General features: G+C 42.2%; 1 protein-coding gene and 1 non-coding gene across 52 annotated transcripts in view; one reads left to right on the top strand and one right to left on the bottom strand.

The window, feature by feature from the left end:
- The window catches only part of Ank2 (ankyrin 2), a 575860-nt gene that overhangs the window by 488092 nt on the left and 64799 nt on the right, over positions 1-22969 (top strand). For 33 of the 51 annotated variants that reach the window (NM_001427159.1, XM_063282205.1, XM_063282210.1 and 30 more), the window contains 5 exons: positions 4466-4564; positions 5758-5856; positions 9822-9920; positions 11100-11198; positions 19416-19488. In NM_001427159.1, coding sequence (NP_001414088.1) covers positions 4466-4564; positions 5758-5856; positions 9822-9920; positions 11100-11198; positions 19416-19488 — 469 coding nt within the window. Of the gene's footprint in view, positions 1-4465; positions 4565-5757; positions 5857-9821; positions 9921-11099; positions 11199-19415; positions 19489-20975; positions 21030-22969 lie in introns of all 51 variants that reach the window. The other 18 variants (XM_063282195.1, XM_063282185.1, XM_063282182.1 and 15 more) reach the window with 1 other exon arrangement.
- On the bottom strand, positions 2986-3117 carry LOC120101321 (small nucleolar RNA SNORA17). The gene has a single exon (XR_005501693.1). It is a non-coding gene; the product is annotated as a small nucleolar RNA SNORA17 (small nucleolar RNA).

Raw genomic sequence — 22969 nt, 5'->3', positions numbered from 1 at the left:
CTTCTTCCTACCCCTCTTAATCTCATGTGTTTAAAAGACCAAACCAAACCAAACCAAAAACTAACAAAACATGGAGTCCAGTTTGTTCTGCCCTCATCCTCATGGGCGTGGAGCCATCCACCGTGGCTGTTGATCCACCAGTGGTCAGACCCAGAGAAGGAAACTGATTCACTCACCCACAGAACCTGTCAACTGTCTGTATCGCCTCAGTTAGGGGACGAAGAGCCCCTCGCCTCATTCCGTGCTAGCATATGGACCAGCTACACCTTGTGTGGGACCTGTGCTGGCAGCCACAACTGCTCTGAGGTGACGAGTGCAGCCATCTGTAACCTCCAGGAGATACTGTTTGGCTCTGGTCCTGTCCAACCTCTGGCTCTTACAATCTTTTTGTCCCTTCTTCCACAATGGTCCCTCAGTTTTGGAGATGGGGTGATTTCGATGTACTGTGTGTGGCTGAGCAATCCACAGATACTTATTTTCTTCATTTTCATCAGTTGTAAGTTTCTCTGTTAGCAGCTGCCTACTGCATGAAGAAACTTCTCTGATGTGGTCTGAAAGCTGCACTAATAACATAGGCAGACATTTGATATTGTGTTTGTTTAGCAGAATAGTTCTAATAGATTCACTCCTGGGGCCTGTACGCTAACCCCACCAAGCCACAGGTTTTAATTTGAGCCAGATTTTCAATACCAAACATGCATGTTTTATCCTGTGAAATGGGCCTTATATCCATTCATAAAGCAGTGGTTACCCTCGTAACACCTGTGCCACTCTTACACCCGTGGGCGTGTTCAGGCAGGCCACTCTTTACTGATGATTGACAGGTGAGATTGCTGATGACCTCCCTGACCCCCAGTAGCCTGCATCACACCTTTCAGTACTATGAAAACTAGTTATCAAGAAGGAGGCTTCCTGGCTGGGAGAAACTTGGTCTTTCTCTGTGGGTAGTGTCTTCAGTGATAAGGTCTTATCCTCTGATTCTGAGGGTCAATCAAGGTAAATAGCTTGTATTGTTTAGGGTGTCTCCTGGTCAACTCTGTTCAACACCTCAGAGAAAAACATTCTGGACAGTACGTGAAACTGATCAAGCAATGCTTCTGACAGTATACTTTTTAACTTTCAAAATATAGAGAGTAGATTTACTTTGCCCTCCTTGAAGGTGTCCTTTGTAATATATTACCTGCTTTCAAAGAAGTTAAGCAGTCAGATAGGACATATTTAAGGAGCTTCTTGAAGAAAATTATTTCATTTTGGAGGTTCCTCACTTTGAGATCAGCTTGGGCTGCGTGGTGACACCCTGCCTCAAGAAATCACAAGAAAAGAAAAATCAATTTGAAGAGAAAAATTTTCTGTTTCATGCTAATATTCAGATTCTTAAGCATCTTCTGCTTTGTCTTAATATTAAGACTTTTATGCTCTAGGATTAAATAATATTTGTTTATAAGTGACAGAATTTTGATGCAAACAAGATTTCTCTTCTTCAGGCTGATGTTTTATGAAACTCGAAGTTGAGCTAAGCTGTTCAAGGATTAGCAAGTATCAACCCCTAAAAAGAAAGTCCCCTGCGAAGTTATAAAACATTCTATCTGCATGGGCCACCCATCTTTTCTTTTCTTAAATCTGTTTCCAGTTTTTATTGGTTCTCTGTGAATTTCACATCAGGCACCACAGTCCCACGCTCTTCATCCCCACCTTCTACACTTGTTCCACACCTCCCCAACAGAGAAAGGAGATCTCATTGTGGAAGCCTTAGTGTACACAGTATGTCCAGAGGACACCCTTTTGTCCACACTGTTTGCTTGCAAATGTTCATTGAAATGACTTGTTCATCTGGTACAAGGCCTCTGGTTTCTGCTACACTATCAATACTGGAAACTCAATGGGACTCCTCTTGGATATCCTGTTGTTGCCCTGTGTCATGGAGATCCTGTAGTTTTGGATCGCTAGGATGGCCTCTTCATATACTCCAGCAGTTCGTTGGTGGGGTAGATGTTGGGGTGGGCCAATTCAAAGTCAGTTCTACTGCGCTGCCCAGGTGAAGTTCTGGTCCACTCTCCTGAGTGCTGCAGCTGGTGAGGGGCAGGGACGGCTCTCCTGTTCTCATGACACCAGAGCCAGGTCTACTGCCTGCTGCAGGAGGCTATGGCTGAGAGGGTGAGAAGGTATCTCTTCTTTATCCTCACCACCACATGAGAGACAAGTGGTAGGGCCAGCTCTCCCAGGCTGGAATTCTTGGAATTCCTCATTTGCAACTCCAGCTATGTTGGGGGCTCTCAAGTGCAGCAACTGGCTAGGGTCAACTCTCCTGTTGTCCACAGGGCCAGCTCTACCCAGGTGAGAGATGGGATCCCTGCACAGTCCTCATACAGTGGTAACAAACCCCTGCTGCTATGAAGCCATAGACTCTGAGAGTTGCACAGACTACCCCACCCTGGTCCTAGGTGGAATCACAAGCTACACACATCAGGCTGTTCCTCACTAACCTTGAGTCTCCTGTTCTGCCTCTCTTCTTTGTGCCCATGTCCTTCTGTTCCTTTTCTATTCCATTTCTCCACCATTTCCTTGCTCCTCTTAGTGTTGCCCTAAGTCTCTATATGTCTGGGGTTGATCTCAGGAGTGCTATGTCCTGTTTGTGCATTATGGCAGTAGAGAAGGGTCATCTTGGGCATGTCCACTCCCTTAAGTCTGCACAGACTGGTGACCATCTCAGGCTAACTCCCTTTCTGGGTCTCATAGCCCTGGTCTGGTGGTTGTTTTGGGCTCGCTCCTCACCTGGCTTGCCCAAGTGACCCTTATGAGGGTTAACTGTCTTGTGATCATGCCCATCTGGGGTCTGTGGGGTTCTTCTAGTCTTCAGATTTATCCCTGTTCTGGGAACCTTTCTGGACCTTCCTGTGGCCAGTCGGATGTTCGTCTCATCATAGCTCCCTATTTAGTCACTAGGATACCAGATTGGTGATCCTCTCAGGCTCTCTTTTTTCAGGGAATGTTAAGCTACTAATCATTCAGATGTTCCTAGGTCAGAACACTGAGCACAGACATAGCCTCTCTCCTCACTGCCACCTACTACTGATGTATATATGACACAGCAACCACACCTGAAAAGCCTCAAGCATGTTTTCAATGATTAGAGTATCTGTTAATTTTTAGGGATAGCACCGTGATGGAAGCCATGGGGTTTGAAAGCCATACTCATTTCTCTCAGCCTCAATGCTAGGGGAGATGAGCCTCCCAGCAGTGGTCAGGGGCAGGCCAATTAACCAGGTTGTCAACTAACCTTGAGCAAGGTACCTACCTCAGTTTACGGGTCCAACGTTGTTAGCCATGTTTGATGGCACAGCCTTATTTTTCCCAGCTAGAGAGGCTGAAGCAGGAGACTCATAAACGCAAAACCTGTCTAAGCTGTTAAGTCCGTGACTAGCCCGGGTCCTTTAGTGAGTCCTTGTTTTATAAGAAAAGGTAGTAAGAGAGCTGGGGTTGTGACTCAATGGTGAAGGCGTTTGTGGGGTTTGCCTGAGGTCCTACAGCCAATCACCGGTACCCACTGAAAATCTCAAAGGAAAGGTAAATACAAAGGATATGGGAGTTCTAGTCGGAGGAGTGGAACCCAGCTTGGGTATCCTCTAAGCTGGGCTATGGACTCTAGAGGCAGGAACTTGGCTCATGGCTAAGTCCAACTTCTGTGAGTTCTTCCTAGTATGAAAAGTACTCAAAATTTACCTGCTGCAATTATATCTGATACCCTTAATCTCAGTTGTGTTTGAGAAAAGCTATTCGTACATAGTGGGAGTGCCAGGGCGTGACATCTATCACCTGGATAAGTTGCTGCTTCTCCCCTCTCTAGTCCTTGATGTTTTTATTCAATTAATTCTTGACTGCACTTTATTCATGTATGCAAATCAACATGCTGATTAGCGAATACTCAAAGAATAAACTTGTTTATATATAAATTGCCAAGTTTTAGGTTGTTATATAAATGATAGTGTTACTTTAAAAAAATATTACCATCTTGAAGACAACTCCTTCCCTCTAGAGTAAACTGGAAAAAAACATTTTGAGCTTACTTCCAGTAACTCAATATATTTTTTAACATTACTATGACACTTTATTGATGAAAATATTGATTATTGCTGAGGTTATAAAGTTTCAGCAATATTTTTGGTCCATTATTTAAGTAAACAAGATTCATGAGGAGGTGTAAGTAGACTTGAAATGAATATTGTTTGGAAGTTCAACTGAATTATTTTAAAGACTCACATCATAAATACCAAGAACAGAAAGTATAATTTGCACAGAGAGTAGGTCTTGGCTAAAAACTATATTTACTCCAACCGTTTGTCTAAAATGTGAGGTGAGATGTTTGGAGAGCAGCCATGTGTGTTCCAGCTCCTTCCAAGATGTGATGTGTGGGTGACCGAGTGTTTCCCCGCTCTGATGGGTTCCTTTGCTTCCGTTCTTGCTACAGAGTGGACTCACCTCTTTACACCTCGCAGCCCAAGAAGATAAAGTGAACGTTGCCGACATTCTCACCAAACACGGGGCTGATCAGGATGCCTACACAAAGGTACAGCAGATCCCTTGGCAACGTTGCCTCCCATTCTGGCTTGGATGATTCTTGGTTGGTCTCATCCAGGTCAGCTCAGGCCCAAGGTCCTTCTTCTTAAAAGTTCATTCTAAGGTGTAAGCCTTTCTACGGTTCCCTGGGTCTGCAATGAGTCAGATGGGAGTGGCCCCAGGAGCCATCTTAAGATTCCAGTTCTGCAGGGTGCTGCCTACATTCTCACTTTGGCTTTATCTCATGCATACAGGTCCCTGGCTTGGCCTGTACTTGCTCTACTCCATGCCCTTGGTCTTGAGGTGGTTGGGCCTCTCTGTGCTATTGTTTACTTACCCATTCTCTTTGTAATTGTCTTAGTTTCACTTATTTGTATATATAACATATATACAAATTTATATTATATATTTATTTATATGTGCATATTTATGCTTGTATATAATATATTATACATTTGTATATAACATGTTATATTATATTATATTATATTATATATATTTGTATATGTGATATAATAAATTATAGCCATCTTCACTCCTTCCCCTCCCTCTCCTACCGACACCCTTCTTCTCAACCTCCCTCCTCCTTTCCTGCCTCCTTTGTGCCTGAACCACTGAGTTTAATTAGACATACTTGTATGAACATCAGTGGGAAGTTACTCCATAGAGCGAGGGCATTTTATCTATAGCTACACTACTGAAGACAGTGACACTCTGTCCGTAAACAAGTGTTAGTTGCTGATAGTCCCTCTGGATGGGTGGTCCTCATGGGTCCCCACGCTCATTCAGGATGAAATATGGATGACCTCAATCTCACACGAGTTTTATGCAGATAGCACCAGAGAGTGAGTTTACGAGTGTCATGGGTATGTCATGTCAGAAGACATTCTTTGTTGTAACATCTCCCCGTCTTAACCTCTTACACTCTTCCCACCACCTTTTGCCATCTCCATGTATTTGTTCTACCAACGTCTTCCTCCTCCCACTGACATAGCCTATCGTTTTGCACTCCTCAGTTCTTCTTGGTAAGTGAAGTCACCCAAGTGTCTGATCTCCCTTGCTGAAGTAAAGTTCTGTGTGGTTAGGGACTGCTCACCCTGTATTTGCACTCAAAGGATACCGTGGTACAACAACTGAAGCTTCACCTTTGGTTATTAACCGCTAGAAGTTTAACACTTACACTTTGGGATTTGTCATTCACAGCTTGGTTACACACCTTTAATCGTTGCCTGTCACTACGGGAATGTGAAAATGGTCAACTTCCTTCTAAAACAGGGAGCAAACGTCAATGCAAAAACCAAGGTAAAATATACACTCAGTTTCCTTCTTGATAATCAAGCTTATTCTACCGTGGGTGCTACTAGGACCCTCTAATCATAGCTAAGTTGATGTTTATTTTAAATTTAATTTTGGTTTTTGGTTCTTCCAAAGTAATTTTGAAGAAGCAGTATAGGTATAGGGTTTATTATTATTATTATTATTATTATTATTATTATTATTATTGTTGTTGTTGTTGTTGTTGTTGTTGTTGTTGTTTAGGGCTTTTCATTCTGATAACCTTTGATGGAGATGAGCTTCAGAACTGCTCGTGTTACAAAGTTAAAACAGCTTTGACTTAGCGGTTCACCGTATGGCACATTTGCTCCTCACGGAATCAATAGATGACAAAGCACCCCAGTGCCCTGCCAGACTTCCCCTGCTGTGTGTCAGGTCCTTGGCCCTGTCTCCTAGCCTGGCTTCTCTTCTGTGGAGACACAGCCCACACTGCATATATCCGAGTTTAAACAAGCTGCCTCTTTGGGAATCTTAGTGGACTTCATCATGTGGAATTCTTAGTGACCTGAGTGTGAAAGGCCTGGGCTGAGAGTTCTGAGGGACAAGTCAGAGATGACACGTCCGTCCCTCACAGTAAAAGGACCGACTGAGCTGAGCGGCTAAGAGCATCAGCTCACATTTCAGGGCACACAGGGTGGCTCGAGTTAGAGGAAAGCGTGATGTCCCTGCAGCTCTTGGCTGGTGTGACTTTGCACGGAGGAGTGTTCACATGGTGTGTTTGAATCCACAGAGCAGGAAGGCCTGCCCGCACCTCAGGTCCGCCAGCCTGAGCACATTTGGAGTTTCAGAGCCACCTTTTCAAGATGGCACTAATTAGAACACTCACGGTTTTGTGAAGCAGTGCTTCTTTGTCCTCTTAGAATCAGAGACAATTTGTTTTGTGCAAAAGCATATTCGTAATCTAAGCTCATTTTGTATACTACGAACAGCACTACAACACTTGAGGTTCAAACTTTTGGTCTTGCCCTACGATGGCCATTGTGGTCAGAAACTTCTGATCCGTACAATGCCATGACACTTTAGTTTGATGCTTATTTAAAAGCTTACATATGGCTTCTTAGGCTTTAGTTCCTAACACCATCATTATTGAGCGAGCTCATACACACAAGTCTCAGCAGGCTAAAATATACAAGTGTACCATGCAGTGCGACATTGGCGGTACCACCAACGGTTTACGTGGTCTCAGTGAGCGTTTGCCCACTGAGATGATTTTAATATTTAGATGTCAAGCATTGTACTGGGCCTCTGTGGAATTAGATCTGTGTCAAACAGACATTTCATGAAGAGGGAAAAATTCATTTTAATATTTTAGGTGAACTATATAACATTTGCTGTGACCTTTGGGGCTATATATTTCAGTGGAGTGGATTGTTGAATGCCTCAACAGACAATCTGTTAAGTTTTCCAGAATTTTTCCTCATGGAGTGATACCTTTGCAGAAGGAATTCTATTTTCTTCCTGGTGTTTTATGTGTAACCATAGTTACCAAAGCGATTGTTTAATTGCTTTTCAAATGCAAACATATGTACTGCCTTTAGTCCCCAGCTGCTTGTAAAACTTGGCATAAAGACTGAGAAATGTAAACCTTTAAAAATGAAATCATTATTTGCTTAGAATTCTAATGAAACCCTGTCACATTAGATTGAAACAAACTGGGGAGCTATAGGGAATTAACTTGAGAAAGGGGTTTAAAGTGTAGTTCAAAATGGCAAGTTACTTCATCAGACATACTGCAAGGTGCGACGATTGGAAACGAGGGGACAGCACAGTGTGCTAGCATTTTCATGTAACTCTTACAAGCCGCCCAGATCTTCGCAGAAAATTAGTCCAGTCCTTCTTGACGGATGAAACGTCAGCCACTTCTGTATCACAAGTGAGAGAACAGAAGTGTAAGAGATTTGAAGCTTTGCTCATCCTTAGTAGAGGAACTAGGTCTGAGACCATTGCGCTGATGAGTTGGTGAGACACGTAAGTGTCAAACCAATGTTCATGTAAAATTCTAGCCCTGCTCAAACTTCTGGCAAATACTCCCAGTCACCCCAGCTTCAGGTAAAGGTTAGATTAAATCACACGCAGGGATCACTTTCCAGATCACAGGTATTCTGAGGGGCCAGACTGTTATTTTGCCATGACTACTTATATTTAGCATTATTTATGTATTTGTAGGTAATCTATCTAAGTATACCAGTATATATTGGTTTAGCATATAGACTGTCTTTTATATGCCAAAGTATTTAGCATGTAGAGCATGGTTATTAAATGCTCGGTAACTGAACTAACTTGGGTGATAATGAAGAAGTATGCTTAATTTATTATATAGAACATTATACATAAAATAGGAAGAACTCTTAGGAAAATAAATATCACTTTATCCTTTTCAGGCATCCATGGGTTGCCTGATCTCAGAGCGGGGTCTCTGTAATGACTGCTGGGTACCACGAGGCTCTGCAAATGAACTGTATTCTCAGGGATTTGGAGTTACTTTATTGTAGGGCTCTATAGCCAGAGTCAGACTCCTAATGTGACAGAGTTTCCAATGCCTGACTAGGAAGACACTCACACGTGATTGTGTAACCACACACAGAAAAGCCACTGTGACTGTATAGATGGGGTCTCACAGCACTCATAAATACAATCGGATATTTCATGTTGTCAGAATGATCAAATAAACATGTTGGCCATGAGTTGGCTCTGACACTGGATGAAATGCACACACACGTGCATATTCTTTTAAACAGAATGTAAACAAATGGGTTATTCAGAAGTTACAGCTTTTTACCACAGTGGGCTCTGATACAAATAATTGTCTTCCCCCGGGAACTGTCAAGTAGCCACTGGTTTCCACATAGGATCTGAACCTTCAGGGATTGTGGGGAAATTGGTTAACTCTGTTAACCAATTCAGTTTCAGTTTCACCATCTCATAACGGGGATAAAAATATTTATTTCTGAATCATTTGTTCACCATTCATTTAGTCAACGGCTATATACAAAATACCTTTTACACACCGAGCCCTGCTAGTCATTTCAGAGTGATGAGGAGGATGAGGTCCAGTAGCTGGCACAGATAGAACGCCCAGGAAGCGGCTCCCATCCCACCTTCAGGGATTCTAGTGAGAGTTAATATGAATCCATAACTGACTTGTGCCGCCCGCCAACTGTTAGAGGTCCCTACAAGACTGGTTCACAGTAATCCTAAGAGCACTTCCTTCTAAGTCAGGGCCTTTCATCTCCATGAAATGTTTAGATCGCAGTCAACATTCATTTTGGCTTGTTTTTGGTTTTGTTTTGGCGACAGGGTTTCTCTGTAAACCAGGCTGAGCTGAATCTGACAGGAGATCTGCCTGTCTCTGCCTCCTGAGTGCTGGGATTAAGGATGTGTACCACCACACCCAGCTCATTATTCTGGTTTTTAAAGACACATTTTATTGGGGCAGGGCATCGGGGATTCCAATCAAGTTTTCAACTCTAAAGTTTACACATATAGGCTTTTATCACTGAAGCCCGCTCCTGAGTTGAGCACGAGACTTGATTCTCTTTCCCTGTTGTAGATAAGGAACAGCAGCCTGTGTGAACCTCGGCAGCCTTCAGCTCCACAGCACCTCAGTCTTCCTCTTTCCTAAGGGATTATATCATGGCTGCATTGTTCTTCCTCGTTTTAAATCTTCCCTCGGCATGAGCATTTTAAATGCCAATAAGTTAAAATATAATAAGAGTTACAATTTGGAGCCTGTTTATCTCGTGTTTCACAGTCCGACATAAGGTGCGAGGGGGTGTTGGCTGCTGACAAATGGGTTGCTGGGAAAATTGTGCTCTAAATAAACAATGAGGTCCTTGATGGGTTTGCTGTAAATAAGACAGGAGAGCTAAAACTGAAGGCTAACCTAATTTTCTTCTCCTTCTGCAAATCGGTGCCGTCGTTGTGATCCACAGAATGGCTATACACCTTTGCACCAAGCTGCCCAGCAGGGACACACACACATCATTAATGTGCTGCTCCAGCATGGGGCCAAACCTAATGCTACCACTGCGGTAAGGAGCTCATGTGGCTCTTCCTTCTGCTCCCCTCCTCTTCCTCCTCCTTCTCCTCCCCCCTACTCCTCGCCTCCTCTTCCTTCTCTTCTTTCTCTTCCTCTTCCTCCTCCTCCCCCTCTCCTCCTCCTCTTCCTCCTCCTCTTCCTCTTCCTCCTCCTCCCCCTACTCCTCCTCCTCCCCCTACTCCTCCTCCTCCCCCCTACTCCTCCTCTCCTCCTCTTCCTTCTCTTCTTTCTCTTCCTCTTCCTCCTCCCCCTCTCCTCCCCCTCCTTCTCCTCCTCCTCCTCCTCCTCCCCTCCTCCTCCTCCTCTCTTGCCCTGGTGTTTTATGGGCAGAGATTAAATGTGGCACACTCGCCTTGAACGAACTCTTGGACTATGGAAAGCCCCAGATTTTGGGGGGAAAACTCCTTTCTAGAAGTCCGTGATTTCTGGAGTGCTTGCTGGGAAGGAACTCAGTTGGCTCCCCCTGGGAATGGGGCCCTCCTCTCAGGCTGCTGGAAAGGTTTTGCTTACAGCTGGCTCTCAGATGTGAGAGCATTTCCACCCCTCCCTCCTTGCCTTCTTAAGGGAGCCCAGTTTCTGAGCCGCTGGCTTGGAACTGCCTCTTTGGGACTTGGAGCCATTGAAATGTAAACTAAGCGGTGTAATTAAACAAACGGGGTCCCCAGTGGCCTGGGCTGGCTGCAGCCAGAATGGCTAGCTTGCACAGTTTTTGCAGCACCGGAGCTCCTGCAGCGCAGAGACTAACTCTGTCACTGGGTCCCCATGGTAACATCTTACCTGCAGCAGATGGCCTGACTCTCCTTGGTGAGTGAATGTACCAGGTCCTCCCTACCAGTTTTGGCAGATGCCACCCTCAGTTTGAAAGGTGGCTTTGGAAGGCTAGGGTAGCATTTAGAGCTGCTCAACAACCCCAGAGTTAAAGCATCAAGTGCTTCTTATTAGAAAGGGCAGGCAGATGCAAGCTTGTTGTGTTACCATGGTGACCCGGGCTATAGTCTAAAGAAGCTACAAAGAGAGATTTAGATGTAACAGTAAAAACTAGTGATTTTCCCGAGCTGCGCCTTGTTTTGGAAGGAAGTGCTGGCTCATGCAACGCCGCGGGTGAGCTCACTGGTCCCGCCTAGCCTTTCTCACTCTCTTCCCGCTCTCCTCTCTCTCTCTCTCTCTTCAGAATGGTAACACAGCCCTGGCGATTGCTAAGCGGCTGGGCTACATCTCCGTGGTTGACACCCTGAAGGTTGTGACTGAAGAGGTCACCACCACTACCACGGTGAGTACCGAGACAGCTGATCTGCTTGGTCCCGTCCTCTTGGTTTTCCCGCCACATACTTTGCGGCTTCACTGTGGAACTTCCTTTGCTGGATGCGTTGTGGAGCAGACTCAGGAATGTGCAGCTGCACCTGCATTCGTTGTGAGGTGTGAGGTGTGAGGGCTCTGTCTCTTACTCACTATAATTTCAAACAAAATGTATGAGTGTAGCTTTATAACTGTAGAAAAGTACTCTCTCCCTGGCGGCTTTTTCTCCCCCATCTCGTTCCTCTAACTGTGTGTGACACCTACCGTTGGCAGAGAGGTACCACACTCTGCAGCCAACCTGAACTTGGCCCAGAGGTGAGGTGGCATCTGAAAAGACGCCCTGACTAGTCGAACGCACTTCTGCACACAACGAGGCGTCCTTAGATTGCTTCTTCTCCTCCTTATGCATGATGATTCTTTTGGAATACGAAAAGAAAATTGCAGACGTCTAGTGTACGCCTGAAATCCTCTATCTCCACGGCTTTCAGCTGCCTATTGATCTTTGAGGAGGCAGTGTTCATGATCATTGGCCTTTGCCAGAAAGTGTCCCAAGAGCCAACCCGAGGCGTTCTAATCTTTGCATAGGCTCCAGGGAGAATTTTTATTTTTTTTAACTTTAGCTTAAGCATGGATTCTATGGACAATGGCTTTTAAAATTTATCTCTGTAGAGAAACAACAAAACACGAGATGTTCTGTGGAAACAATAAAACCGTAAATCAACAACGAAGTATTCAGAATAAGGTTCTAGTAAATGGTCCCAGCTAGGACTGCTGCACGCAGTGTTTGGGAACACTTGATTCTTTCAGTCGATGGGAGGGAAAGGAGAGGAATTTTGTGTCATAGGCTAACGGAGAGTCCCTGCTGACAGCCATTGAAGCAGACGGAATACAGTTGATATGACATGCAGTTTTAAATAGTGTGGAGTATGAATAATGAATGAGCTACACAATATTGACTGGACTTCTGGAGGGAGGCAGCTGACTGCTCATTTCCCAAGCAGTCCCGTCGCCTTTAGCCAGCACACACAGTAGGCTTAAAGATCTGAAGTATAGATTTGGTAAATTATATACAAGAAAAGTATCGTCGATGTTCATCACCCTACTTTTGGGGTCATTATATACGGCCGGAGATTTTTTAAATTGAAATTATATTCTGTTTAAACATTTTAAATCCATTCAGGAAAAAAGCTCAGGCTTCTGCAATGTCATGCAGTGCTATGGTATACGTTTCTGTTATGTGTCGCTTAAATGGAGATAAATGTGTCCCATCTCCTCAAACCTTCATTTTCTTGTGGTAAGAATATTCCACATCTTCCCGTATGGCTGAGTCTTGCTTTAAAAATAGGTTTTGTTTTTGTTTTTTGTTTTGTTTTGTAAGAGGAATGTCTTCATACGAAGACCTACCTGGCTACATCACCTCAGAATAACATGTACAGCACAAAGAAAACAAGGCTTTAGTGGCAAGCTTGGCTGGGCATTTGTATTGTCAGAAATCTTGGGTCCTTTGTTTTTGTTTTTTGTGTCTTTTTTTTGATCTACTTTATTACTTTTTCCACACTGGGAATCATGGGCCTGTGTTTTTACTGAACTGCGGCTAGATGGCAGCCTGCGCCTCTTTCCCTCTCTTGGCCTTATTCTCCTCATTCATTTTGCTAAGTAACATTTCTTCTTTACTGGAGGAAGGGTGTGAGAGTCGTCTGTGTTACATGCTGAAAAGCATCAGTAGTTCTAACATAGCTCCTCTCCACAAGTGAAAGTGGGGGGAGTGGGGGGGAAGACACCGAGGAAAAATATATTCTTTTTTGTTTAAGCATCAACATCATGCGAAACTTCACATCTTATTTCCAAGATTTGAGGTGCATGAGTATGAATCAGAACAAATGATCTTAGACATAAAGACACGTGTTTCAAAACAGAAGCAGCTAGTGCTTCATTTAAACATTCTAATTACAAGGCTGGGAGATGGCTCGGTGGCTAGTGCACTTGCCTTACAAGTGTGAGAACTAAATTTGGACCCCCCAGAACTCATATAATGCTAATACATTATACGTCTGGTGCTCCTCTGATAGGATTGGAGGTGGAGGCAGGAGGATTTCTGGAAGCTGGAGGGCCGGCTAACATGGGGTTCACAGCAGCAAACAATGAGGTTCTATCTCAAACAAGGTGGGAAGTTAAGACCGATAACCCCAGAATATCCTCTAGGTACCTTGGTGTGTATTGTGCAATTACACAGGTGAAATGCATCCCCTAACACACACGCATGATGATTGTTTTTTGAAAAAAATGAGCAAGCTATCTGGTGGCTTGTCAGAAATTAACTACACAGGACTGGCATGGAAGGTTCTGTCTCCAATGGTTAGCTCAAATACAAGACAACTGCTTTTAGAACATCTTAAGAGCTCTCGCGTTTTAGTTATTTATATTTCATTACATTTTATTCTTTACTACATTATTGTTTATGATCATTTTAATGCTGAGCATTATTTGGAAATAAAACCCACTATTCTTAGAATTTATATTTCTAGGCGAAAAAGCCAGTAAGCCATAAATAACAGACAGAATATCAGCTTTCAGCTAAGGTGTATCACTTACATCGACTAAACCATCTTCCCCACAATCTGCTTCATATAAAAGGCTTGCCTTAGCGGTGCCATGGGCTCTTGCTGTTGTTGTATGCATATGAGTATTTTGCTTGCATGTATGACTATGTGTGCAGGCCAGGTACCCACAGGAGGAACTAAACCCTCTGGAACTGGAATGTTGTGAGCCATCATGCGGGTGCTGGGAATTGAACCCAGGTCCTCGGGAATAGCAGCCAGTGCTCTGACCTACGGGGCCATCTTGCCATCCCAATGGCTAACTGTTTTGATCCTGCTCTATCTTTCTTTCCTGGTTCCCTTATTGGGCTCCTGATAGAATCGCAGGTTTGGTTCGAGATGTGGAATTTAAAGCTGGAAAGCATGGATGGGTCCTCTTCCTACAGCGCACTTCCCTTTGGGGTGTGTGTGCACTCTTGTTTTTTTCTCCATAGTTTCTTCTCTCCGAAGGGTGCTATCCGTGATACCCAGATGATTAATATGGAAGATTAGTAGTGCGCTGGATGTAGGAGACACATCTGGAATTCAGTTCAGGCTTCTGGATCACAAAGGCTAACCGTGCCCATATAATTAATCTTGATTTTGCTGAAAAGCTGCTTAGTCGAAATTTTGTGAAAGAAATGATTCCTACCCTGTTTTCAACCAAACACCACCCAAGAAGTATACTTTCTTGGTTTCAGCTGGTATGTCATATTTAAGGTCATTTTCTAAAGTTTACCGATTTACAGGGAAACAACAAACGCCAGCGCCATAAGATAGCGAGCGTTGCAAGGATTTCATAATGAAGTCTAGAGAATCAAATGGTCCATGGTGAGGTTACCATTAAACAGAGTCGTTAAATTATAGCCGCATAAGCGATGGACACAGCTCCTGTCGCTGGCATTTAGAGGGAGTGCCACTTGTGCAGCCACATGAGTTCCCTTGAAGAAAAGAAACTTCTCTCCCAAGTTCTTTACCCCAGAGTATGAATGCAGGCTTTGTGTGAGGGCAGAGCGAGGCAGTGGATTGTAAGGGAGAACTGGTGCGGCCCAGATTGCCCAGGCTCTGTGGAATCGTGGCTTGTTTCCTTAACCTTGGCTTTTCTAAATTTACACTGAGAGACACAGCAGGGGAGGCGAGGCAGTCCAGCATTGTCTTCAGATGAATCCCTGTAAGTTTGCCAGAATGGGGGCACATTCCCAGCAGCAATCGCCAACAACCACGGTCTACTAAGATTGGAAAAATGACTTGTACTTCCCTGTAATCCACTATCATCAACTACTTTTTATTGTTTATGTAGTTTTAAAATAATTTATTATGTGACAAATAATTATTGCTAAGTAGAACACAACTTATTCAGTAAGTTACCCAAAGTTACCACACATAAACCATAGTAAATATACAACCCTTTAATCATTAGGGAAGGTTTTCTTAAATCAATAAAGAACATGTAAATTCCACTTTCTAATTTGATTTGATACTATGTCTGTTCAAGGAGTCATCAGAATAAATGTGCAATGAATTCGGGTGATGTCATTTGACATCGTTCCATTGCCATTCTTTTTTTCGTGAATGTAGTTCCTTGTTCAGGTGGCTAAATTGTGATCTTTGTGCAAACACCATCAACATTCCCTGTATGTGTGTATATAGTTTATAACACGTAGGTAACTTATCGGGGCTGAAGAGATAGCCCAGTGGCTATCACTTGCTATCCTTGGAAAGGACCCCAAATTCTGTCCCCAGTACCCACACGGCAGTTGACAACTGCCTATAGCCCAGGTCCAGTGGAGCTGAAGCCCTCTGTGGCATCCTTAGGTTCCACACATGCATGTAATGTATTTGCATACACGAATGCAAACATTCATACACATCAAAAACCTTTAAAAGTGTTTTATACATTCATACATTCTGTATGTTTTTGTAAAGAAACACAACTCTTACATTTTTCTGATGTATTTTGTTTCCAAATCGTAATTGTCTCACCCACAACTAAATGGGTAACAGTTTTTTGGGGAGACACATCTATGTTGAAACTTTTTAGAGTATTTAGTTTTTATAGAAAGCCACTTATGCACATGCTATTTTATCTATTTAGAAAAGTTGTATTAACAAATGTGACTGACATTAAAGTAAAGGTGTGTAGCCTGCAGGTGACCTGATGACAGCTAAAGGGTGAGGGTTTGGAAAGGTCACATGGTGGCTTGGGAAATTTGTGAATAAAACTAATTGGCAGGTTGGGGATGGGCTGGGGTGGGGTGGTGGCTGACTAAGTCCAGTCAGTTAAGCAGACAGTTTTCCACACACACAGGGAAAACCAGATATTATCCTGTATTTATAAAATGCCATGATAACAGTTTATATTTTATATGCTTTCTCATATCATGATGAGTAAGTCATTGTCTGACTTAATTTTAGCTCATTAATCTTGTGATAGCATATGCCCTGTTTTTAACTTTTAAAGTAGTTTCCTATCTTGACCCTAATGTCTTGGATTCTGCAGCAAGGAGAAGTGCATGATCCTGGAATTATAGCTTTGTTCTCTATATACTGTTCAAGTGCAAATGTTTAAAATAATATGTATATTTCAGGATATTTTCTTTCAAAAAAATTGTATATTACATCTAATTACATTACTCACGAGTAGGAAGATTTATTTATGCAGTCCAGGAGGCTTTGCTGTTGCCCTGTGAAGTTTGGAAGCACTTCAACTTCAAACGCATGCTGCAGATTGCATTTTACATCAAGGGGCACTGCGAATGTTCAAAAAAATATCTGTGAGCAAAATGGTTCCTGTGTGCTGCTTTCGATCTTGTCATATACATTTTCTTATATGAAGGATAGCATATAAGAAAATCCTGCAAGAACAAAGCGAGTATACTCACAGGCTACCGGCATCTGAAAAGGGACAATAGGCTGTTACACAGATATTTACTCTCAAATGGAGACGCATCTTCTTGTGGAAATAGTTTGCCTTGCAAGTTGCAGTTAATTATTCTAGAACATTTTCACAGAACAACTGAGTCCCTGTTTAGTCAAATACAATAGACATAGTCACATTATTAAATCATTTTATTTACATTTAGATAAAGTGTTTCAGAAAAGTATAATAGGATGTGTTACAGTGTGGCAGTCTCCTTAAGGCTAAAACTATGAGCCTCCAATTGAGTTGCATAATGTAACTAAGTGAGATGTTTTCTCCCTGAGATTAGATCTAACTCTATAACTCTGGCTGTCCTAGAACTCACTTTCTAGACCAGGCTAGTCTTGAACTAAATAGGATTTTTTTTAAAGTACTCTTAGCTGGATCCTAGACTCATAATACAGACTTATTAGTATAAGACTCTAGCAGCAGAATTTTGTAAGTGTGTTTGTGTGTGTGTGTGTGTGTGTGTGTGTGTGTGTGTGTGTGTGTGTGTGTGTACAATGGAAGGTCAGAGGTCCATATGTGCAGTGTCTTCCTCAGTCACTATCTGTCTTAGGTTTTCAGGCAGGAATTCCTTGAACCTGAGCTTTTGGGATCTGCCTGTGTTCCCAGCTCTGGCATTTCAAGTGTGTACTCTGCACTGGGTTTTACTGGGTACCAGAGATCTGAACTCAGATCCTCATGGTTCCGCAGCAGGCATTTTACCGAGTCGTGTTTTCTGCGCCAAGCAGTAATATTTTAAAAATGCTTTTCATAATTCTAATGTATGGCTAGAGATGAATCTATGATATATAGTTTATAATTTAACTGAGTTAAAATTATGACTCAAACTGGAAATGCTCAACTAATAATAGAATCCTGTATTGTAAAAGTCCTTTAAATTTGTTCATTTCACAGATACTTAGCTGCTATCTAATCTTGGTGAGATCATTGGATCTTGGCTTTCTCTTTCTTGCAGCATTTATTTAGTTTTCTTTCATTAAATCAATATCTGTGGTCTTACGTAAACATCCCAAGAGTCATATAGGCAGGCTAGACTTATTAATTTGAGCTTCAATTGTGCCTTTACGTATACACTATGAGATTCTCTGGTGGCCTTTTACTTTCTACATTGTCTTTAAATGAACATTCCACTCAAAACCTGCTTTGTCACTTGGTGAATTTTAAGTGGATTTTAACATAATCTTATTACATATATACATATATATATGTACATATACACATACACATACACATACACATACACATACATATACATATACACATACTTATACATATACATATATATGCATGTCCTGGGCTTGATCACCAGTACCTCTTATACAAACTATTCTGGTGCACATGTGGAATCTAGGCCCTTGGAGGATAAAGATAGAATGGTCAGAGTTACAGGGTTGTCCATAGCAAGTTTATGGATTTGAGGCCAGTCTGAGATACATGATACTCTCAGAATAATAATGGAGAAAAGGCCTGTTCAAGTGTACAAAACACTGTGGTGTTGTATGATCAGCATGGCATGTCATGCAGATCTTACACTTTTTCCCCATTTGACTGACATTTTGTATCCACTGAGCAGGAGCCCACATCTCTCTTACCTGTGCTCAACCTCTGGTAACCATGATTCTACTTTCTGTTTCACGATTTGGACTTTTAAACAATTTCTCCAATTAGTGAAGTCACATGACAGTCGTCTCTCTGTGCCAAGCTTTTCTTCTTCTCTCCCCCCCCTCTCTCCCTCTCTCTCTCTCTCTCTCTCTCTCTCTCTCTCTCTCTCTCTCTCTGACATCACTGTGGTATGTTTGGAGTTCCTTTCTGCACAAGTGACTAACAACTTCTGGGGCCTTTCATTGCTAAGGTGAATGTAATTTTCAACTACAATAACCAGCTTTTCAAGATGATGCTTATTGACTTCTAGCCTGTTCTGAGGACTGCTCTCCATGCTCCTGTATGAGCATTTGTAACAGTTTTATGGAGCATTAGTCAGTTTCAACAAGGAAACTGAGGCATAGCCAATTTAACGGTCTCATCGAGGCCTTGCAGCTCATGAGATGAGGGTACAAATGGAAGCCAGGTAGCCAGAGGAGCCTGGTGCCTCAACTTCTTACCCCACATCAGGGATGGAATGCTTTGCAGTTGGCCACTCAGGAGAGCACTGTAGAAAACCAGTAAGCAGTAAACTGCAACTGTAGGCTGTGGACACTACAAAGAAGACTTACTCTCTACTGCTGGTCCTGTAAGCCCTGCAGACACGCGTCCCATATAGTTCCCATAGCCTACCTTGTTTATAGCATCTTTCTGATGGCTTTGCTTTTAATATGTTGCATGTTTATTGACTCATTGTAAAGTTTTTCTGGAAACGTCATTTAGTTCATCTTAGGGAAGTCTTGAAGTCATTAGTTCGGTTTCCTAGTATGCCTAATTACTAGCGCTGTTACTAAAGACTTGATTTTCCAAATGGGAACTAACAGTAATGAATCTGCTCTTGTACGATGTTCCTGGAGCCATCGGTCATTTATCTTCAGGAAGAACAAAGGAGTTTTCATGAAAGAGAGTAAGTTTCCAACGTCCGTGTGGACGAGATGGGGTGGTTGAGGTCTGAAGACTGGCTCCTGCTATAGACAGGGGTCGCCTCTGCTCATCTTCTGTCTGGTTTTATTTTTAACTTTGCAATGAATGATTTTTGTCTTCCTAGACTATCACGGAAAAACATAAGCTAAATGTTCCTGAGACAATGACGGAAGTTCTGGATGTTTCTGATGAAGAGGGTGAGTGAGTCTTTCCCCTGATCTTTTTGTGACAGCAGCTGCCATCTTGTTACACAAGGGAACTAAAATTTCTTTAGGGACAAAGCTGGTGGTATGGATGGCAGCGTCTTAACATTTAAAACCCAGTTGCGATCTTTACTCCACTAAATTTACTTTTGTCATTGAAAGAATAGGCAAGTCAGCTCTCTGGGTCTCTGCCATTATTACCTTTAATCTCTAATAACTAGTAAGATGGGGAACAAAGAAAGAAACTTGAAATCAGCCCTGTGCTAAAAGGAGCTGGCTGATATTTTAGTCATTATTAATACATATACTAATTATACCAAAACATTTCATACTCGTGTGCCTTGAAAACATTTAAAACATTCTTCACTGACGGTGTATTAAGACGTCTCTGCTTGGTACAAATGTCAGAATATATATTAAACCCAGAAAGGACTTAGAAGGCATTAAAGGACCTCAGCACCAAACAGTGCAACGACAGCATGGCTAAGCCATCCTTTGTGCCCGGAAAGATCTGCACTTTCATGATGGTGCGAAAGTTGATAAAAATTACCCAAGCTAGTGGATCTAAACCTTCCTAATGCTAAGACCCTTTAATACAGTTCCTCGTGTGGAGGTGACGCCCAACCATAAAATTATTTTTATTGCTACTTTCTAACTGCAATTTTGCTACTGTCATGAACCATAATATAAATATCTTATATGCAGGATATCTGATATGAGACCACCAAAGGAGTTGTGTCCCACAGGTTGAGAACTGCTCATCTAGACAGTTGATTTCAAAGCCCTGAGAAAGTTTGTTTTTCCAAAACATGTGGGGGGGGGGATGGCTGGGGTAGGATAAGAATCCATGCTTGGCACAGAAAGGTTCTTTTCTACCTCTTTCAGTGACTTTTCTTTGTTCTATATTTTTGAATTTTCCTGTGTTATTTTCCTTGAAAACAAAGAGGAACAACATCACCAACAAAAGTCACCTTCCCTAAGTTTACAGAGGCACCACATAGAGTATGCAAGCTTCTGTAGCAAAGCCAGTGTGTGGGGATCGGAAAACCATTGCACGGGGACATGCAAAACACATGCATACCTTTGCAAAATCATTGCCACGACGGTGTCCTTGGGCCTGATAGTAAGAGACTCCATAGAAAATATTAAATTAACTTTAGATTCTTTGACGTGAAATCTTATTCTTAGTCTTACTTGGAATCAGTTGGAACCAGTCTGTCTTTTTATTGGCCATACGCACTGAGCTGTGTCAGTGTGCATAAGAATTATGACAAGAGTAAACCAATGTTGGATCGGTGTGTTATGATGAGTAATCTTTAAAAGTCCTGCCAAAGGCTGCTATTCTGAGTATTTATTATGAGTGTGCATTGTGTGCATCGTGTTCTAGTATTTGCTAGCCCAGTTCCAATATCCACACTACAATGTGCACACCTCGGCTTTGGTGGGCTTGTCTTTCTGACTCTCATCCATGTGTTGTATAGCTCTTAAGCAGTTCGGCGACCACTTTATTGATGGGGAAGCGCTTAGTGACTCAGGTACCATTAGAAGGACGCGGAGTGATCGCTTTTCTCTGCTTTAGCTTTCCTTAGCTTAATAGACGCCGCTTGTAGAAGTCTTCCATCTTTTTGCTTGATACTAACATTTCTTTGGAAATAGCTTGTGCAATGTGGGTGGAATTGTGCGTGTGTGCATTTGATTATTTGATGTGTGCATTTTATTAACTTGTAAGTTTAGAGCCATGATTTGCTTATTCTGGCAACAATTTAGCAGTGGTTGTGGAAACCTACTAAACAAAATTGTTATTTCCTTCTAGGAATATTGTAAAAATGTTTGTTTCCTTAGAGGATTTTATTTGTTTGTTTGTTTTAGAATAGGGACTTTGGGGAAAAGCAGTTCTTTAATGCTGAAATGGATTTAATTAGTTACTATCTACACTTTCAGCTAAGACTACTTGAAGTGAATGCTTACACTACCCTTCTTAAATTAGAAGCCAGGTATGGAAGCATGTATCTGTAGTCACGATTACTTAGGAGGTAGAGGCAGGAGGATAAGTCAGAACAGACAATGAAGGTCACCCTGGGCAGGGCATGGGGGTACATGCCTTTACTCCCAGTACTCAGGAATACTTGCAGGTAGGTGGATCTTTGCTAGTTTGAGGCCAGCCTGGTCTATGTAGTTTGTTCCAGGACAGCCAGATTCATGCTATGTAGATAGAATCTGTCTCAAAAGAAAAATAAAATAAGTAAGGTCAGCCTCAGCAAATAATAATTAGAAGTGGTAATGTAATTATGTTCTAAAAGATAGTCAAGAATAGAAGTAAGTTAACCACTAAATACCTTTTAAAAATTATCCAGGGAGGAAAGCACTGGGTGTGAGGAGATGGCCTGGTGTGTAATAATGTACCCCTTTAAATGGTTTGCCTATGTGTGTCTGTTGAGTCTGTGTGCAACACTTGCATGCAGTACCTACAGAGGCCAGAAGAGGGCATCAGGTCTCCCCATTTTTCAATAGCAAGGGCAAGGAAGGGCTCAGTGACATTTCAGAGAGTCTCTATCCAAGCATCATAGAGGTTAGTAAGACAGATAACCCTTGTGACCACACTATTTGATCTTAACTTATCCCCATATTTTTGATATCTGTGTTCCACAGAGTCCTGGCATGGCTTATATAACAGTCATGTCATGTAGAATTTTGTAGTTTTAGATTACCAAAATCAATTTTTCTTAAAACAAGAACAAACTGTAGTATGCTGATGACTTACAGTCCCTTGGAAGGAGCTGCCCAGAAATGTCGAGAAAAACTGGAAATACAACAAAAAATGTACTCATCTGAGAGTCATCTATTAAATGAATACATCTGTAATATAGGAAGGCATTGTTCCAAGTACAGGAAACAACAAGGAAACTCACATTAAGATTTTTATACAATATAGGAAAAAAGTTGTGTCTGACTGCTTTATACCAGATAAGTTAATAACAGAGTGTATGTCAGTGAACAATTATTATGTAACAGCAAAGTTCTTCCCAAGTTGAACAGAATTCTGTGCATGCGAATAAGAGCTAATGACCGAGCCAGCTCAGTCAGTCAGGTTCTCCACAGCAGGAGAGAAGAGTAAAAAGAAAAATGACAATTAGACAACACTGTAATGTGACCAGTTCTGAGGCTGAAGCGGGTTTATTATTTTCTCTCCAGGCTGCTTTATACCACTTTAATTACATGTAAAATAATAAGATCACTTCTCAGTTAAGGAACAAGGAAGGCAATAAACAAAATCCTGTAAGCACCTTTCTAGGGGCTGGTCAGGTTGACCAAGACAGAAGGATGCCTCACCTGAGCCTGCTCTGAGCTTTGCATTAACTCAAATGTAAATGTTCTTGATCTGAGCCTATTTCCTGAGTACTGGCCCCAAGTCAGATTCCCTGCCTTGAGCTTACTTCTTTGTCCTGGCCCCATGTCAAATTTCCACAAAGTTTCT

Source organism: Rattus norvegicus, chromosome 2 (genome assembly GCF_036323735.1).
Source record: "Rattus norvegicus strain BN/NHsdMcwi chromosome 2, GRCr8, whole genome shotgun sequence".
Taxonomy (NCBI): domain Eukaryota; kingdom Metazoa; phylum Chordata; class Mammalia; order Rodentia; family Muridae; genus Rattus; species Rattus norvegicus.
The sequence above is the reverse complement of the archived record's forward strand: the minus strand, read 5'-3'. Positions and strand labels throughout refer to the sequence as shown.